The 13,198-nt window shown below is 32.9% G+C and overlaps 1 protein-coding gene across 1 annotated transcript; it reads right to left on the bottom strand.

Moving 5' to 3' along the window:
• Positions 1-4,046: 4,046 nt before the first annotated feature.
• LOC148600688 (uncharacterized) lies at positions 4,047-12,422 on the bottom strand. Its single transcript, XM_088556224.1, has 5 exons — positions 12,099-12,422; positions 11,014-11,090; positions 8,920-9,001; positions 5,616-5,806; positions 4,047-4,182 (listed from the first exon to the last, which is right to left on the bottom strand). The coding sequence occupies exons 1-5, from the start codon at positions 12,412-12,414 to the stop codon at positions 4,171-4,173; spliced, it is 678 nt and encodes a 225-aa protein (XP_088412350.1). The 5' UTR covers positions 12,415-12,422; the 3' UTR covers positions 4,047-4,170.
• Between the last annotated feature and the right edge of the window lie 776 nt (positions 12,423-13,198).

Below are 13,198 nucleotides of genomic sequence, written 5' to 3'. Positions count from 1 at the left end.
ATGAAAACAAAGCTGAGTTGGTGTGAAAGAGTAATCAAGTAAACCAAGGTTATAGCGGTAATCAAAAGAATGTAACCCAGGGACAAAGACCAGACATGGAAAACAGACACACACAACAAAGAACACAAAGTAACTAAAATTATACACACAAAGTAACAAAAGCAAATGAGCATCTCGGACTCCACTTAAAACTGGGAGCATGGATCGGGTGCACCGGTAGGGTAAGCGTTTTCAAACGCGTAACCAATATTAACCTGATTAATTTCGTTTACTCACATTATTGTAATTTTTACCAAATTTACACAATTTAAAAGCAACACGGAGTATTAACTTTGTATATGAAAAGAGTAAAGTTCAAACTATACTTGCAGTTGTTTGGTTTTGTAATGCTAACGTTGATTGTTCTTCGGTCACCTATCCAACCGAAATAACGATGTGATAACTAATCAATTCCTTATATTTTTGAAATTAGATAAAAAAAGAATATATTTTATCACTGACCTGATTATATAAAATGCAATAATTTGATGTGCAGTAGTTAACATTTTTTCCTTGTATATATGCCACAATCTATAATTATTTGGTTTACCCTGTGTTATATACTAAATGTTCCTTTGGTTAATTTTGAAATTGAGTAAAGCTTGCATATGTTTTAAGTATCTGTCTTTATAGAACTCAGACCGGAGGTGATTTATGCATGTTAAAAACGCACCAAACTCAGTGTTATTTCTTATGCAGAACTCTTATAAATACACATAATATAGTATGAAACATTTCATTGCCCATCCCATATATTTTTTTCTGCTATTTTAGAAACACCCGTAGAGTTGCTCATAAAAATGTACGGGGTATACGATAGAGAAAAGGAACACTTTTACACATTGAACAAATTGGTTTTCATGATGCAGATTGACACATCTTAACAATGCACAAGTTCATGATGACACCACAGGACGTCCGTAGTGATAACTTCAATCTTGTAATAACATAACCCGTTTCCGGAAGCCTAATTGTAGGAAGTCTAGTGCAATACAAAAAGTCTGTGAAGGTACGGCAATTTCTAGCATATCTCGCAGGTGCTAAAGGAGTGTTGCCACAGATGAAAAGAATGTTGACAATATGAAATGAACAATCATAGCTATTGTCGTTTAGTTTGGTCAATAGTATTCCTTTACCATCAATCTCTAAGTGTGGGCCAAGATACGAGACTGATTTCTCAGTGTCTGTAGTATCCTGTAACTCAGGTTCTTTGGGGTAGATGCAATGTGTCAAATCCCCGAAACTAAGAGTGTTTAACGATTGTACGTCATCTATATTGCTGAAACTGAGATTAAATGACCTAGAGTAACGATATTCCTTCTTTTTAGGTCAGATGAGCTATAAATTCAGCCTCATCAGAGAGAAGAAATAAATCAGCAAGTAGAGGAGCACAATTTGTCCCCATTGGAAGGAATGCTAACCGTTTGTTGACAAACGCTTCCACCACACTGATCTAATATGTTGTCGATAAAAAAAGTCAAGTATTTTGAAAACATATTTTTCTGTATATTTGAAAGATGAATATGAATTATTTTTTTTCCAAGTATGAAGAATCTCTACAAAGAACTATATCTTTGTGTCTAGGACTACATCTATTTTTGTAGAAACAATGATGCATAATGTTTTTAAGCCGGGATTTTAACCGAGTATGTGGGGAATAGAAGTATACAGTATTGAAAAATCATAAGTTTTAATGTTCTAATAAAAGTCTTAAATTGAGGGTTCCAAAAAGATCTTTCGATTTTTTAGGATCCACATTGAGTTTTACACCACTACGAGAGTAACACATGTTGTGGTAGGACTGGTGACCCTCTTTGACAGCTGTGAGTATAGAAGTTAAAGGTTTTGAAAGCAGGTTGGTGGTACAATTTGCAGATATAGCTATGAAGCGTCTTTTGTATGGATTATTGTGAAGTTTAGGACAATGGTATAGCAGCCCTGGTAGTAAACGATAAAAATTCTTCAACTTTTTAAGTAATGGTACGGAAAAGCAAATGTTTCATATCATTACATAAGGTAAAGCTACCAGAAGAAGGCATCTCTCTGTCGGCCTAAGCATTTTGAAAATCAACGTCTGGTTCACACCACCTCACTGGAAGAGCAGGCTATTCAGAGAAACTCTTAGTGTTATACTGCACGTAAATAAGTAAGACAATTATAAGGGGTTGAATTATGCGCATGGCAGACCCAGCAATTTACTTTATTTAGTGGTCCCTAACTAATGACAAAGTGTGTATATCATTCAAATAGGTAAAGCCACTCGAGGCGGTGACACATTTCGCTCTACTTTAAACACTTATATATAACAGAATAAACGGCCAATTGTGTTTGGGGAAAGTTGCATTTGCTATTTTCAAGTTTGAATACCGCATGAAATATTTCTTTTTCCTGTTATGCATTAATACAACAGTATATAGGTTTATAGTAAAAAATTACATTCAAGATAGTATTTAAAATCTATAACCTATCGGAATGAAACACTTTACACCAGGAGTATTACAAGGTTATATGATTTATTAAAGTCTCATTTTTATTGATAATCAGGTGTGTTTTAAACAAAAAACAGGGGTCACTTCTCTCATATGTTTTCTTTCATTTGTAAACGGTCAAAATGATTCGATCAATTCAGTTTGTATCATGTGTCAACGGAGACTGTCATGAATATCAACAAGCCTACTAAGTTGTATCGATGCTCGTATAACTATGCTGCGGGAGGTAACTCCAGGTCAGCCAAAAAAAACAGTTTACTACTACAGGTTTGGAATTCATTATTATGATTAAAACAGTTTAAAAGCATTTACAGAGATATTCGAAAATTTCTACATTAATGTGCAAACAACAATTTTAAGGTGTGCTTCCTTTGTTTGTCTTTGCCTGATCGTTTGAAGTCGGTGGTTTTGTATGATGGTGTTTGTTTCTTTCGTGTTTGTAATTGGTTTGTATTGTTTTCCGTTGATTTGTTCCTCAATTTGTTCGTTGATAGCACAGCAAAAATAAATATTTCTAAATCTTTGAATACATGGCAGTTATCTTTCCCTTGTAAATTGTAAATCCGTAAAAAGCCATTATCATATAACCGATCTTTTTCAAAACTTATGGCTGACTTTGCAACTCGAACTCCACTAAAAACTGGGTGCATGGACCAGGTGCACCGGTAGGGTAATGTGTAATTATCCATTCCAGTCTGTCTACTCTTTGACGATAATTAACATTTAAAATCCAATAGACTCTATGGTATTTGAGTGTTATTTACAGAGTTATCTCACTTAATTATGACATCGACAGTGCATTCTATATAATTTTTATCTCCTAAAAACATGGATTATATGAAAAACCAAATGATAATTTCTGTTTACTCTAGCACTGTAAACAAAACATCTAAAATAAAAATGTGTAAGCTTTTCACTCATGAATCACATATTGCATGATTCTAAGCGGGAGTGTTACTTTAAAACAGATGATAGAAATTAAAGCATTTGCAAGATGAACAAGGGTGAGAGTGTTCCGTGGTAGACAAAGCAAATGTTTCGATAAAATAACCAGAAGTAGGGTTACCAGAAAAAAATAACCCATATGTTCTTTGGAAGTTCATCCTTCACTTTTATGACCATATAAATAAGACGTTTTGCGCCCGGTTTTGATATCCAATTTGTGAAATTCTTACGAAAACACTTATGAAGTCTTAATATCAAATACATGGACGACAGATCAGCGAACAAACTAACAAAGGCGTTTGAGAAGACATTGATAATGCTCTTCTTAGGTATAGTACTAGCGCTGAGTGAAAATGTTAATTTTAGAAACTTTTCCCATTTAAAGACTTTCATTTGCATACAAAAAAGATGTTTTAAAAGCTTTGTCCACTGGACTTCATTATGAAGATCGATGTCTCGTAAAGTCTTCTTAACCTGGAGATCGTCAATTATAAATAGCATGGACTTTTTCATTCGAATACGAGAGAAAATATATTTTGAATATCATAACTTTTATTTTGCAAGATGGCGCAGACTTTCGTTACAGTTATGACCAATTTTTCTGTGCCTGTTACAGAGTAAAAAGAACAAAAGATCTTAAAATGATCTAAACTGAATCTACTCTCAGCTGTAATGGCATCTTTTAAGTTCTTTTTTACTATGGACTTCTCTGCAACAAAAATAAATGAAGAATTAATATTGGAAGAGAGTTATAAATGTGAACATATTCTTTTCCCCTTTTTTGAAGGCAAACCTTTGAAAATTTTACAACCAGTTTCTACATTTATTTTGTATTTTTGTACTCAAGACATTCATAAAATATTTTCCTTACCTATTAACAGAAATAGGTGGAGCCAGGGTTGCCCATGCATTCTTCAGGTTTGTTTGGTGTGTGTGTGTGTGTGTGTGTGTGTGTGTGTGTGTGTGTGTGTGTGTGTGTGTGTGTAAATTTGTAGTATTTATGATGCTCTTTGCTGAGTCAAGACTTCTTCTGTGAATTATTGTTACCCAATCCTCTGTCTCATTATATTATATTTGCATCCTTACACTTACTTAAATGAAAAGAAAGACTTTATACCCACTACATTATTAACAATACTTTTGTAGATCAGAAGTTCTTTTTACGTTGATGTAAGCATTCTCAAATACCTTATGCAGTATCTTGGATCGTTTCGATGTATTCATCACGCCATGAAAACATAGAAAACTGATTTGTTCACCTTGCCAAAGTTTTCCTTTCCTTTTTTGTCAACCCCAGACTTGACTGTTTATGAGCAACTCAGCGGGTGTTTCCAGAAAACCAGAGGACGCTGACCCTACCGCTGCACTTGGTCCATGCTACTAGTTTTTAGTGGAGTTCCAGTTGCTCATTTACTTTTGTTACTTTGTTTGTATTAGTTCAGTTACTTTATGTTCTTTGTTGTATTTGTCTGTTTTCCATGTCTGGTCTTTGTCTCTGGATTACATTCTTCTGAAATCCGCTAGAATCTTGGTTCCTTGGTTACCCTTTCAGTTCTACTCAAATCTTCCCTGAGAGATAAGGTGTACTATTGCTTTCTTTAGAGGAGTAAAATCTTTACATATACATAACCGGACTTTTTGAAGCAGAATCTTGTTTTATCTGTATGCCTTATTGTAAGGATAACGAACCGAACCACTCTTTATTGTCTGTTCAGTTCTATTTTTTAATTTTCAAACGAAACGCAAATTTTGATGTTTGTAATGAAATAAGGGCAGCTTTGTCATAGAAATAAACCATGGTTCATACGAAAATTAAATAAATAGATCAGATACTTTTATCATTTTACAACTCAAGGTAATATGTTTTACTATAAATACGAACAAGCAATGTACTTTTATGTTTGTAAACAGGCAGAAATGCAACTCCAGTGAATATGTGTAGGGTGACATGGGTAAATGCTCTAAAACTTATTGAGTAATGTAGTTTGTCCCGCATTGAAAAACATGAAGATTATGCAGCATGTTATACACCAAGGCATGCCCTATCGGTAATGCCCTGAATTATACGAGCATTTATTTTGTCTAATAATGCATAATATGTGTTTTATATAATTTTATGTGATTAAAAAAAAATGTAAAAACCTTTTCACATAAAACTCGTTTATACTTCCGAGCAGATGTGTCATCTAGTCCGCCCCACTTCTGCCATAGTTGGATACACTTTTCTTGACTACTTGGCTGATAAGGAGCCCATAGGCTGGTGTTTAATGTCTCTCCAGTGGATTTCCATCGATATGTGTCATTGACGTATTCTCCTCCAACAAAGACATCACCTTGAATAAGTTTGAAACAACATTGTACAAGTGTTGCCATTCGGTTGTTGCATTTTTTTGGTAAAAATGTATAGATTGTGTATGAAATTCTCGCAAGAGTTAACGCCTTTCATTTTGATAGATTTGCTTGATTTGTTTTGAAAGTAAATGTTCAAGTGTAATCTAGGGCATTAAAATTGTAGCGGAAATCAAAAGAATGTAATTCAGGGACAAAGACCAGACATGGAAAATAGACAAATACAGCAAGGAACATAAAGTAACTAAAATAATACACAAAAAGTAACAAAAGTCAATGAGTAACTTGGACTCTACTAAAAACTGGGAGCATGGACCAGATGCAAAACATGTATGATCTCAATAATATAGATCAAAGAAAGGTCTACCGTTACGTTATCATATAGAAATTCAAGAACAAAACTTTATCAGTTGTTTGGCCAGTTTTTTCAACAATACATTACCTCATCAATTGACAGATCCGCATTATGATAAAAATTAGTACTTCAAGTAATTATGAATTGTGTATTTTTTTTTCATTATACTTGCTTTTCGTTAATTGCATTTCATTGCAATGTTTAACAAAGGAAAATGAAATGTTTATTTCTTGGTATTTATCAAGAGATACGTTGCATATGCATTCATTAACTTTTATATAAAACTCTGACATATTGCGATGACATTGTTGTTCATATGTATCATCCAAAGGGCTATGCACTGGTATGGTAATGCTTGATCCTCAGAAAGCCTTTGATACAATCGATCGCAACATTTTATGTTATGAACTTAAAGTTACAGTTGTCAATGCAACAAAATGGTTTTTTCTATAATAGGTTAATTTAATGTAAATGGTGTAGACACAAGATTTCAAAATATACCCTAGGGTGTTCCTCAAAAAAGCATCCGAAGGTCGTTATTAGTCTGATTCTATGTAAATGATATGTCAACGAGTTAAGAATGTAAATTATCATTATATGCTGATGGTATCACATATTATATAGGAATCCTGATGTGATGTCTGATGGCCTTAGAAAATAACTGCAGTCTTGTAGCCAGTGGCGGATAGGTAACAAACTGGCATTGCATTTAGGTAATCAGAGTAAGTTCTCTTTTGTTCAAAACGAAATTTTCAGAAGTAAACACATTCAGTGTCATCTTTTACAATCACATTATTTTTTCACAAAAAAACTTGAAATATTTGGGCCTTAATACTGATAAATTTCTTTCAGGGGAAATAATTTTCAAAAATACCATTAAATAAATCAATGCACGACTGACGTTCTTATAATTCTTATACCAACAGGGTCAATGGTTGCCAGGAAATTCAAGAAAATATTAGTGTCAGCTCTAATACAATGTCATTTTGATAATGCTTGCTTCTCCTGGTATGATTCAATGTGTAAAAATTACTGCAAAAGATCAAATTTACCAAAACAAGTGTATTTGACTTATAAAGAATATGAGTCAAGAGCTTTTGTAGACTGTGATATTATTGATAGTTTATGCATCTTAGATGCAGAGAGTAGAGTGAGACAACTCATGTTGAACCGTGTACATAAAATATGTTATGACAAAAGTTCACCTTATATGCAGGAAAATATTGCAAGAGTCAAAGATTGTCATTAACATTTGACAGGATCAAGTGAATTCAAGTTTAGGGTACCACTTATCAAAGATCAGCAAATAATTACGTTTTATTATAATAATATTAAAGATTGGAACTTAAATAAATAATCATAGACCAGGAGCACCGGAAGAAATACCCGCCGAGTTGCTCATAAAAAAGTAAAAGTCCGGAGTAGAGGAAAGAGGAAAGGAAGAGTAATCAAGGGAACCAAGGTTATAGCGGTAATCAAAAGAATGTAATCAAGGGACAAAGACCCGACATGGAAAACAGACACACACAACAAAGAACACAAATCAACCAAAACCATACATACAAAGTAACAAAAGAAAATAAGCAACTCGGTCTCCACTAAAAACTGGGAGCATGGACCAGGTGCACCTTTATGGTAAGCGTAGGGAAAACAGTTTTCATGGATACATCGTAACGATCCACAAGTTCATGATAACGACCATAAAACGTCTGTAGTGATGACTTCAACCTTGTAGCAACATAACCCTATTCCAGAAGCCTAATTGTAGGAAGTCTTACAAAAGGCCTGCGTAGTTACGGCAAACTCTTGCATAACGTATGAGTTTTGATATGAATACGCAGGTGCTGAAAAGATGGTGCCACAGATGAAAGAAAAGTTGACAATGCTGAATGAAAACTCATCACATTTGTCGTTAAGTTTGATCAATAGTTTTTCTTCAGTCTCTAAGTGTAGGTCAGGATATGAGGCAGATTTCACAGTGTCTGTAGTATCCGTTATCTCTTTGGTGTAAACGGTGTCAATGTCAAATCCCCGAAATAAGGATTGTTTAACGATAATACGTCATCTATATTGCGGAAACTGAGATTAAAAGATATAGTTGAACAATGTTCTTTCTTTCGGATCAGATTAGCTATAAAGTCAGCCTCATAAGAGTGAAGGAAATATCAAATAAAAATTGATGTCTTAGGATTAGTTTTCTTACTGGATGATTCTAATGTTAATTGTCATATCAACCTGCCTAAGTCATAATATACCTTTACTTTTTACCATATGTTAAGTTAGATGAATGACAAAATAGGAACCAATTGGAAATAAGCCACATGACTTACATGCGTTATCCAAATTGGATTTTAACATATTTGTTTTAGCAAACTATGTCTTACATCACATTGATTACTGTAACTGTAACTTATATTGGCTATATGCTGTATAGTTATAACTTTTATTTTGATCATTGCTTTAAGGAGGTTGACCTACGGTAAGGGACATAATTCTTGAAATCAAAGATATGTTAGTATCATATTCAATTTCATCAAAGCATATCAAACTTGAAACAGAATGCAATCAGTCCAAGTTACTTTGATGTTTACAAGAGATTAATGTAAAATGCTGAATACAATCATTCCAATGATTTGCAAGAGTTGTGTCCCTTACCCTGGGTCATTAAACAGTCATTAATTTATGTTTTATGAAATACCAATAACAATTTATTACATCTTCATATCTACTTAATATCTACACCTCTGACAAATTTATAAGCATTTTCCATCTCTGCAACGCTACGAAACTCTGCCATGATACCACCAATAGAATTACAGACTTCCTAAACAAAAACAAAGATATATTATATTTGTTTGAAATTGGTATTGCCTAAACTTATAATGCTAGACTAAGTAACACGAAATAAATTTAACATAATAACACTTTAATTTGACGAAAGTTGTTTTTGTACCTAGGGTATAGATGTAATTGTGGTATTCAAAACAAGGTTAGCCACGTGCATTGAGAGATGCGAGAGGGTAAAATACCGGCACTAGTGTATCTAGATCATGAATTTGTGACCGAATGTAACATTACTACAGTAAAACAGCTAAAACCGTGCCTTAAATAAGATTTGAAAAAATTGTTTTATCAATAGTAATTTTTTAAACGGGTCACATACACACAACTAAGATGTAAACATTTATGTTAATGTAAATAAACCACAACTCACTGCACGGAAATGACTCATATCAACCTAAAAAAACGTTATGAGGGAGTAATTTAGGGAACCAAGATTCGTGCGGAACTCAAAGAATATCACGGATAAAGACTTGCCAGTGAAAATAGACACACAACACAGAAAATGTAATAATCACAATAACAACTGCAAAGAAATAAAAGTAAATAAGGATTCTATAATATTGGGAGCATGGACCAAGTGCATTGGTAGGGTAAGACTTCTCTACTTTACTAGAAACAATTACCAGGAACGATCTTACTTCAGGTACCATCGCGTCAGAATGAGACCAATTCGCGAAATTGGTCGAGGTTATTAACTTCTAATATCATATCATTTAAATGTATCTGCTAGAATTAACGCAACATGATAGTATACGTAAAGAGCTGGCAACATCTCTATCAAAACTTAATATTTGGCATGGAATGGTCGATCGGTTTGTTCAATACTACTCTAGAACAGTACGTTAGTATTCACGGCAAACCAGAATCTATCGGAAAGAATGTAATGCAGGGACAAAGACAGTACATGGAAAACACATACAACAAAAAAACATAAAATATTCGAAATATATATGTCAGTACAATTTGGACATATAGAATCTTCATCGATAGTGAGTTTATTAGGCTTGTCGAGATTTAAAGTATATGAAAAAATATTTCTCAAGAAAAAAAGCCAATTTGCATGAAAATGGCAATAGTTAAAAAACGAATGTGAATTAAACCTGTTGCCGTTACACGCATTCGGAAAGAAAGATAATCAATCAAATTTAGACTCAATTCTTCATTATTATCGTCAGAAAGCAAATTTAAAATAAGAAAACAAGAAAAGTATCTTGAATTTACGAAATAAAGCACCTCATCATGATAATTCAATATGGAGTCTAAGACAATCAGTATATTAACCAATCAAATGCCGAGAGAAAAGTATTTCTAACGAACTTGACAGGATGTGTGAAATCTGGCTAATAGAAAAGAAAAGACATTATTTATTTCAATAAGTACGGATACAACGTTCGTTTATTTTGAGTTATGAGTACAATGTCTTTTAGTTGTATGTAAAATTTGTACATACACATTTTTTAATGGTACACTTTGATTTGTTTTACTTTGACGAAAAGAAAATGAATAATACAACTACATATCGATAATTTACAAACAGTAACACGCAGTACATCATGACTGACGCAAAGATTGATTATAAATTGACCTTCATCATTCCATTATTCTAGAAAAGCAGAGGATGCTTACCCTACCGCTGCACTTGGTCCATGCTCCCAGTTTTTAGTGGAGTCCGAGTTGCTCATTTACTTTTGTTACTTTGTATGTATGATTTTAGTTACTTTATGTTCTTTGTTGTGAATGTCTGTTTTCCATGTCTGGTTTTTGTCCCTGGAATACATTCTTTTGATTACCGCTATAACCTTGGTTCCCTTGATTACTCTCTCATAAACACAAATACATTTGCCAAGCACTTGAATTTTGTAACGAATTGAGAAATAAGGTAATTCTTATATATTTTTTAGCCGATGTTATTTTCTTTTAATATTATTAATTTTATTTTTTTATTTATTTTTCATTTATTATTTTATTTAAAATTCCTACATACAGTCTTACCTGTCCTTGATCACATTTGAATGTTTCAGGTGTTATATGTAGATATATTTGTCCTATTACTTTCCATACATCGTAAACTGTTAAAAGACATATTTAAGGGACAGTTTATATATGCATAATACATTTCATAGTCAAGTAGTCTAATAAAAAATACAAATTTAAGTATAGTGGACTCTACTATACTAAATTTTACAATTACGTTTCAAAACCGGTTAAATATGCCTTGAAACTTGATATTGGTATATGTTCTAACTTCTCACAACATTTAACGGCTACACTCACATAACTGACAAAAACCCGCGGTAATGCGGTGATGCAATTTGTAGTAACAGCCAATAAGATTTGCTTTGTTTTGTTTTGTTTTCGTTTGTTTGGTTGGTTGGTTGGTGTTTTAGTAGTACTTTAATCAGCGTTTGTAATGAAAATAAAGAAAAAAGTTATAATTTTTTTCTAAAATCCGGTGCTAATTTTCTGGTAGATTTATTTTAATTTATGGCGATTTCATTTTATATTTGGTTGATTTTAACGTAGCTTCCTAAAGGGAACCAATGTTTTAGCGGTAATCAAAAGAATGTAATCCAGGGACAAAGACCCCACATGGAAAACAGACATACACAACAAAGAACATAAAATAACTAAAATCATACATACAAAATAACAAAAGTAAATGAGCAACTCGGACTCCACTAAAAACTGGGAGCATGGACCAGGTGAACCGGTAGGGTAAGCATCCTCTGCTTTTCTGGAAACACCCGCCAAATTACTCTTAAAAAGAGTAACATGCTTTAATCTAATTTCAGCTAAACAGGTTTTTTTTTTATATTCATACGTGTTTTCTATTTTCTTGGTTGTTTTATTACCGGAGATGTGGAGATCGAATGAAGAAATATTTCGGCATTGTGTTGATAATATAATTCTTTCTATAAAAAATAAAGGAAAATTGTGTGCATGATAACTGTACATAAAAATTTCACATACCAAAGCATTAACATACAAGGCCATGGTAACACGAGAGGCGGTTATTGGCGATATCCAGTTCTAAATTGTAGTCATCATTTAGGTATATAATTTACATGTTTACTTACGAGGTGCAAATTTTGCCGACTTAACATTTCCTAATAATTCCCGATTACATACGACAGATTTACTGCCCTTACTGAAGAAAGAACATCGATTTGCGTTCTTCGAAACTAAATCACAGTTCAGATTATGATTGCATTCGGTAATTCCATGTAATAATGTTGTACATCCGACGGTATGTACAGGCGTTTGGACGTACGACACTAAAGAGGTGTTGATACATTTGGTGTACAAAGCCGCCAATATCTTCCCATTGAATGAAAACATGATAATATTAAAAATCATAGTTGATAGTCCTAGGACCTTAGCGTTGATCAACATGTTATTGTGTGATTATTGTACGTAAAGAACTTGATAATCATTAAAGCTTTATATAAACCTTTGAATGTTATATCATTAATGCTATATTGGTTTTCTTAACGAGAAATTCAAAGCAATGATTGATCTTAACGAGCTAGCTAAATGACGTGACAATGTTGGGCTATTCAATTAATGCAATCGAAAACAAACTGCAACGAAATAGAAGACCTAACAAAAATAGTGGAAATGTTTTTTTTTTTTTGTTTTTTTTTTTTTTTTTTTTTTTTTTTTTTTTTTTTTTTTTTTTGTTTTTTGTTTTTTGTTTTTTTAAAAATGTACATGTGCTCTGTAAGTTTAATAAGTCATATAAATCAAGAATATATTACTTTTTGAAGTGGTTATTCAGTGATGACAAATTGTTTTTATGTTTTCTACCAAAATAAGGCTTACTACTGAGATGTTTAAAGGTAAATAAAAAAAATAAACACACAAAACAAAGAACATTACATGATAAGACAACTTGAAGCATGAACTAGCTGCAACGGTAGGGTAAGCGTCTTCTGATTTTCTAGAAATACCTGCCGAGTTACTGATTAATATCACATCCGAGGTATTAGAAAGAGTAAAGAAAAACTAAGACAAAGTAAATTATCGGTTCACATCGGATACACCATAATGATCCACGCGTTAGGACTACAGTGATGACTTCAATCTTTTAGCAACATAACCCTGTTGCACATGTCTAATTGTAACGACTTGTGCATTACCAAACACTAATAAATACAAGTCATACAATTAAAATAGT

This window comes from Perna viridis, chromosome 12, assembly GCF_037379345.1.
Source record: "Perna viridis isolate PV_CMFRI_1.1 ecotype Kerala chromosome 12, ASM3737934v1, whole genome shotgun sequence".
Classification (NCBI taxonomy): domain Eukaryota; kingdom Metazoa; phylum Mollusca; class Bivalvia; order Mytilida; family Mytilidae; genus Perna; species Perna viridis.
Note: the sequence above shows the minus strand (reverse complement) of the source record. Positions and strands in the feature narration are given on the sequence as shown.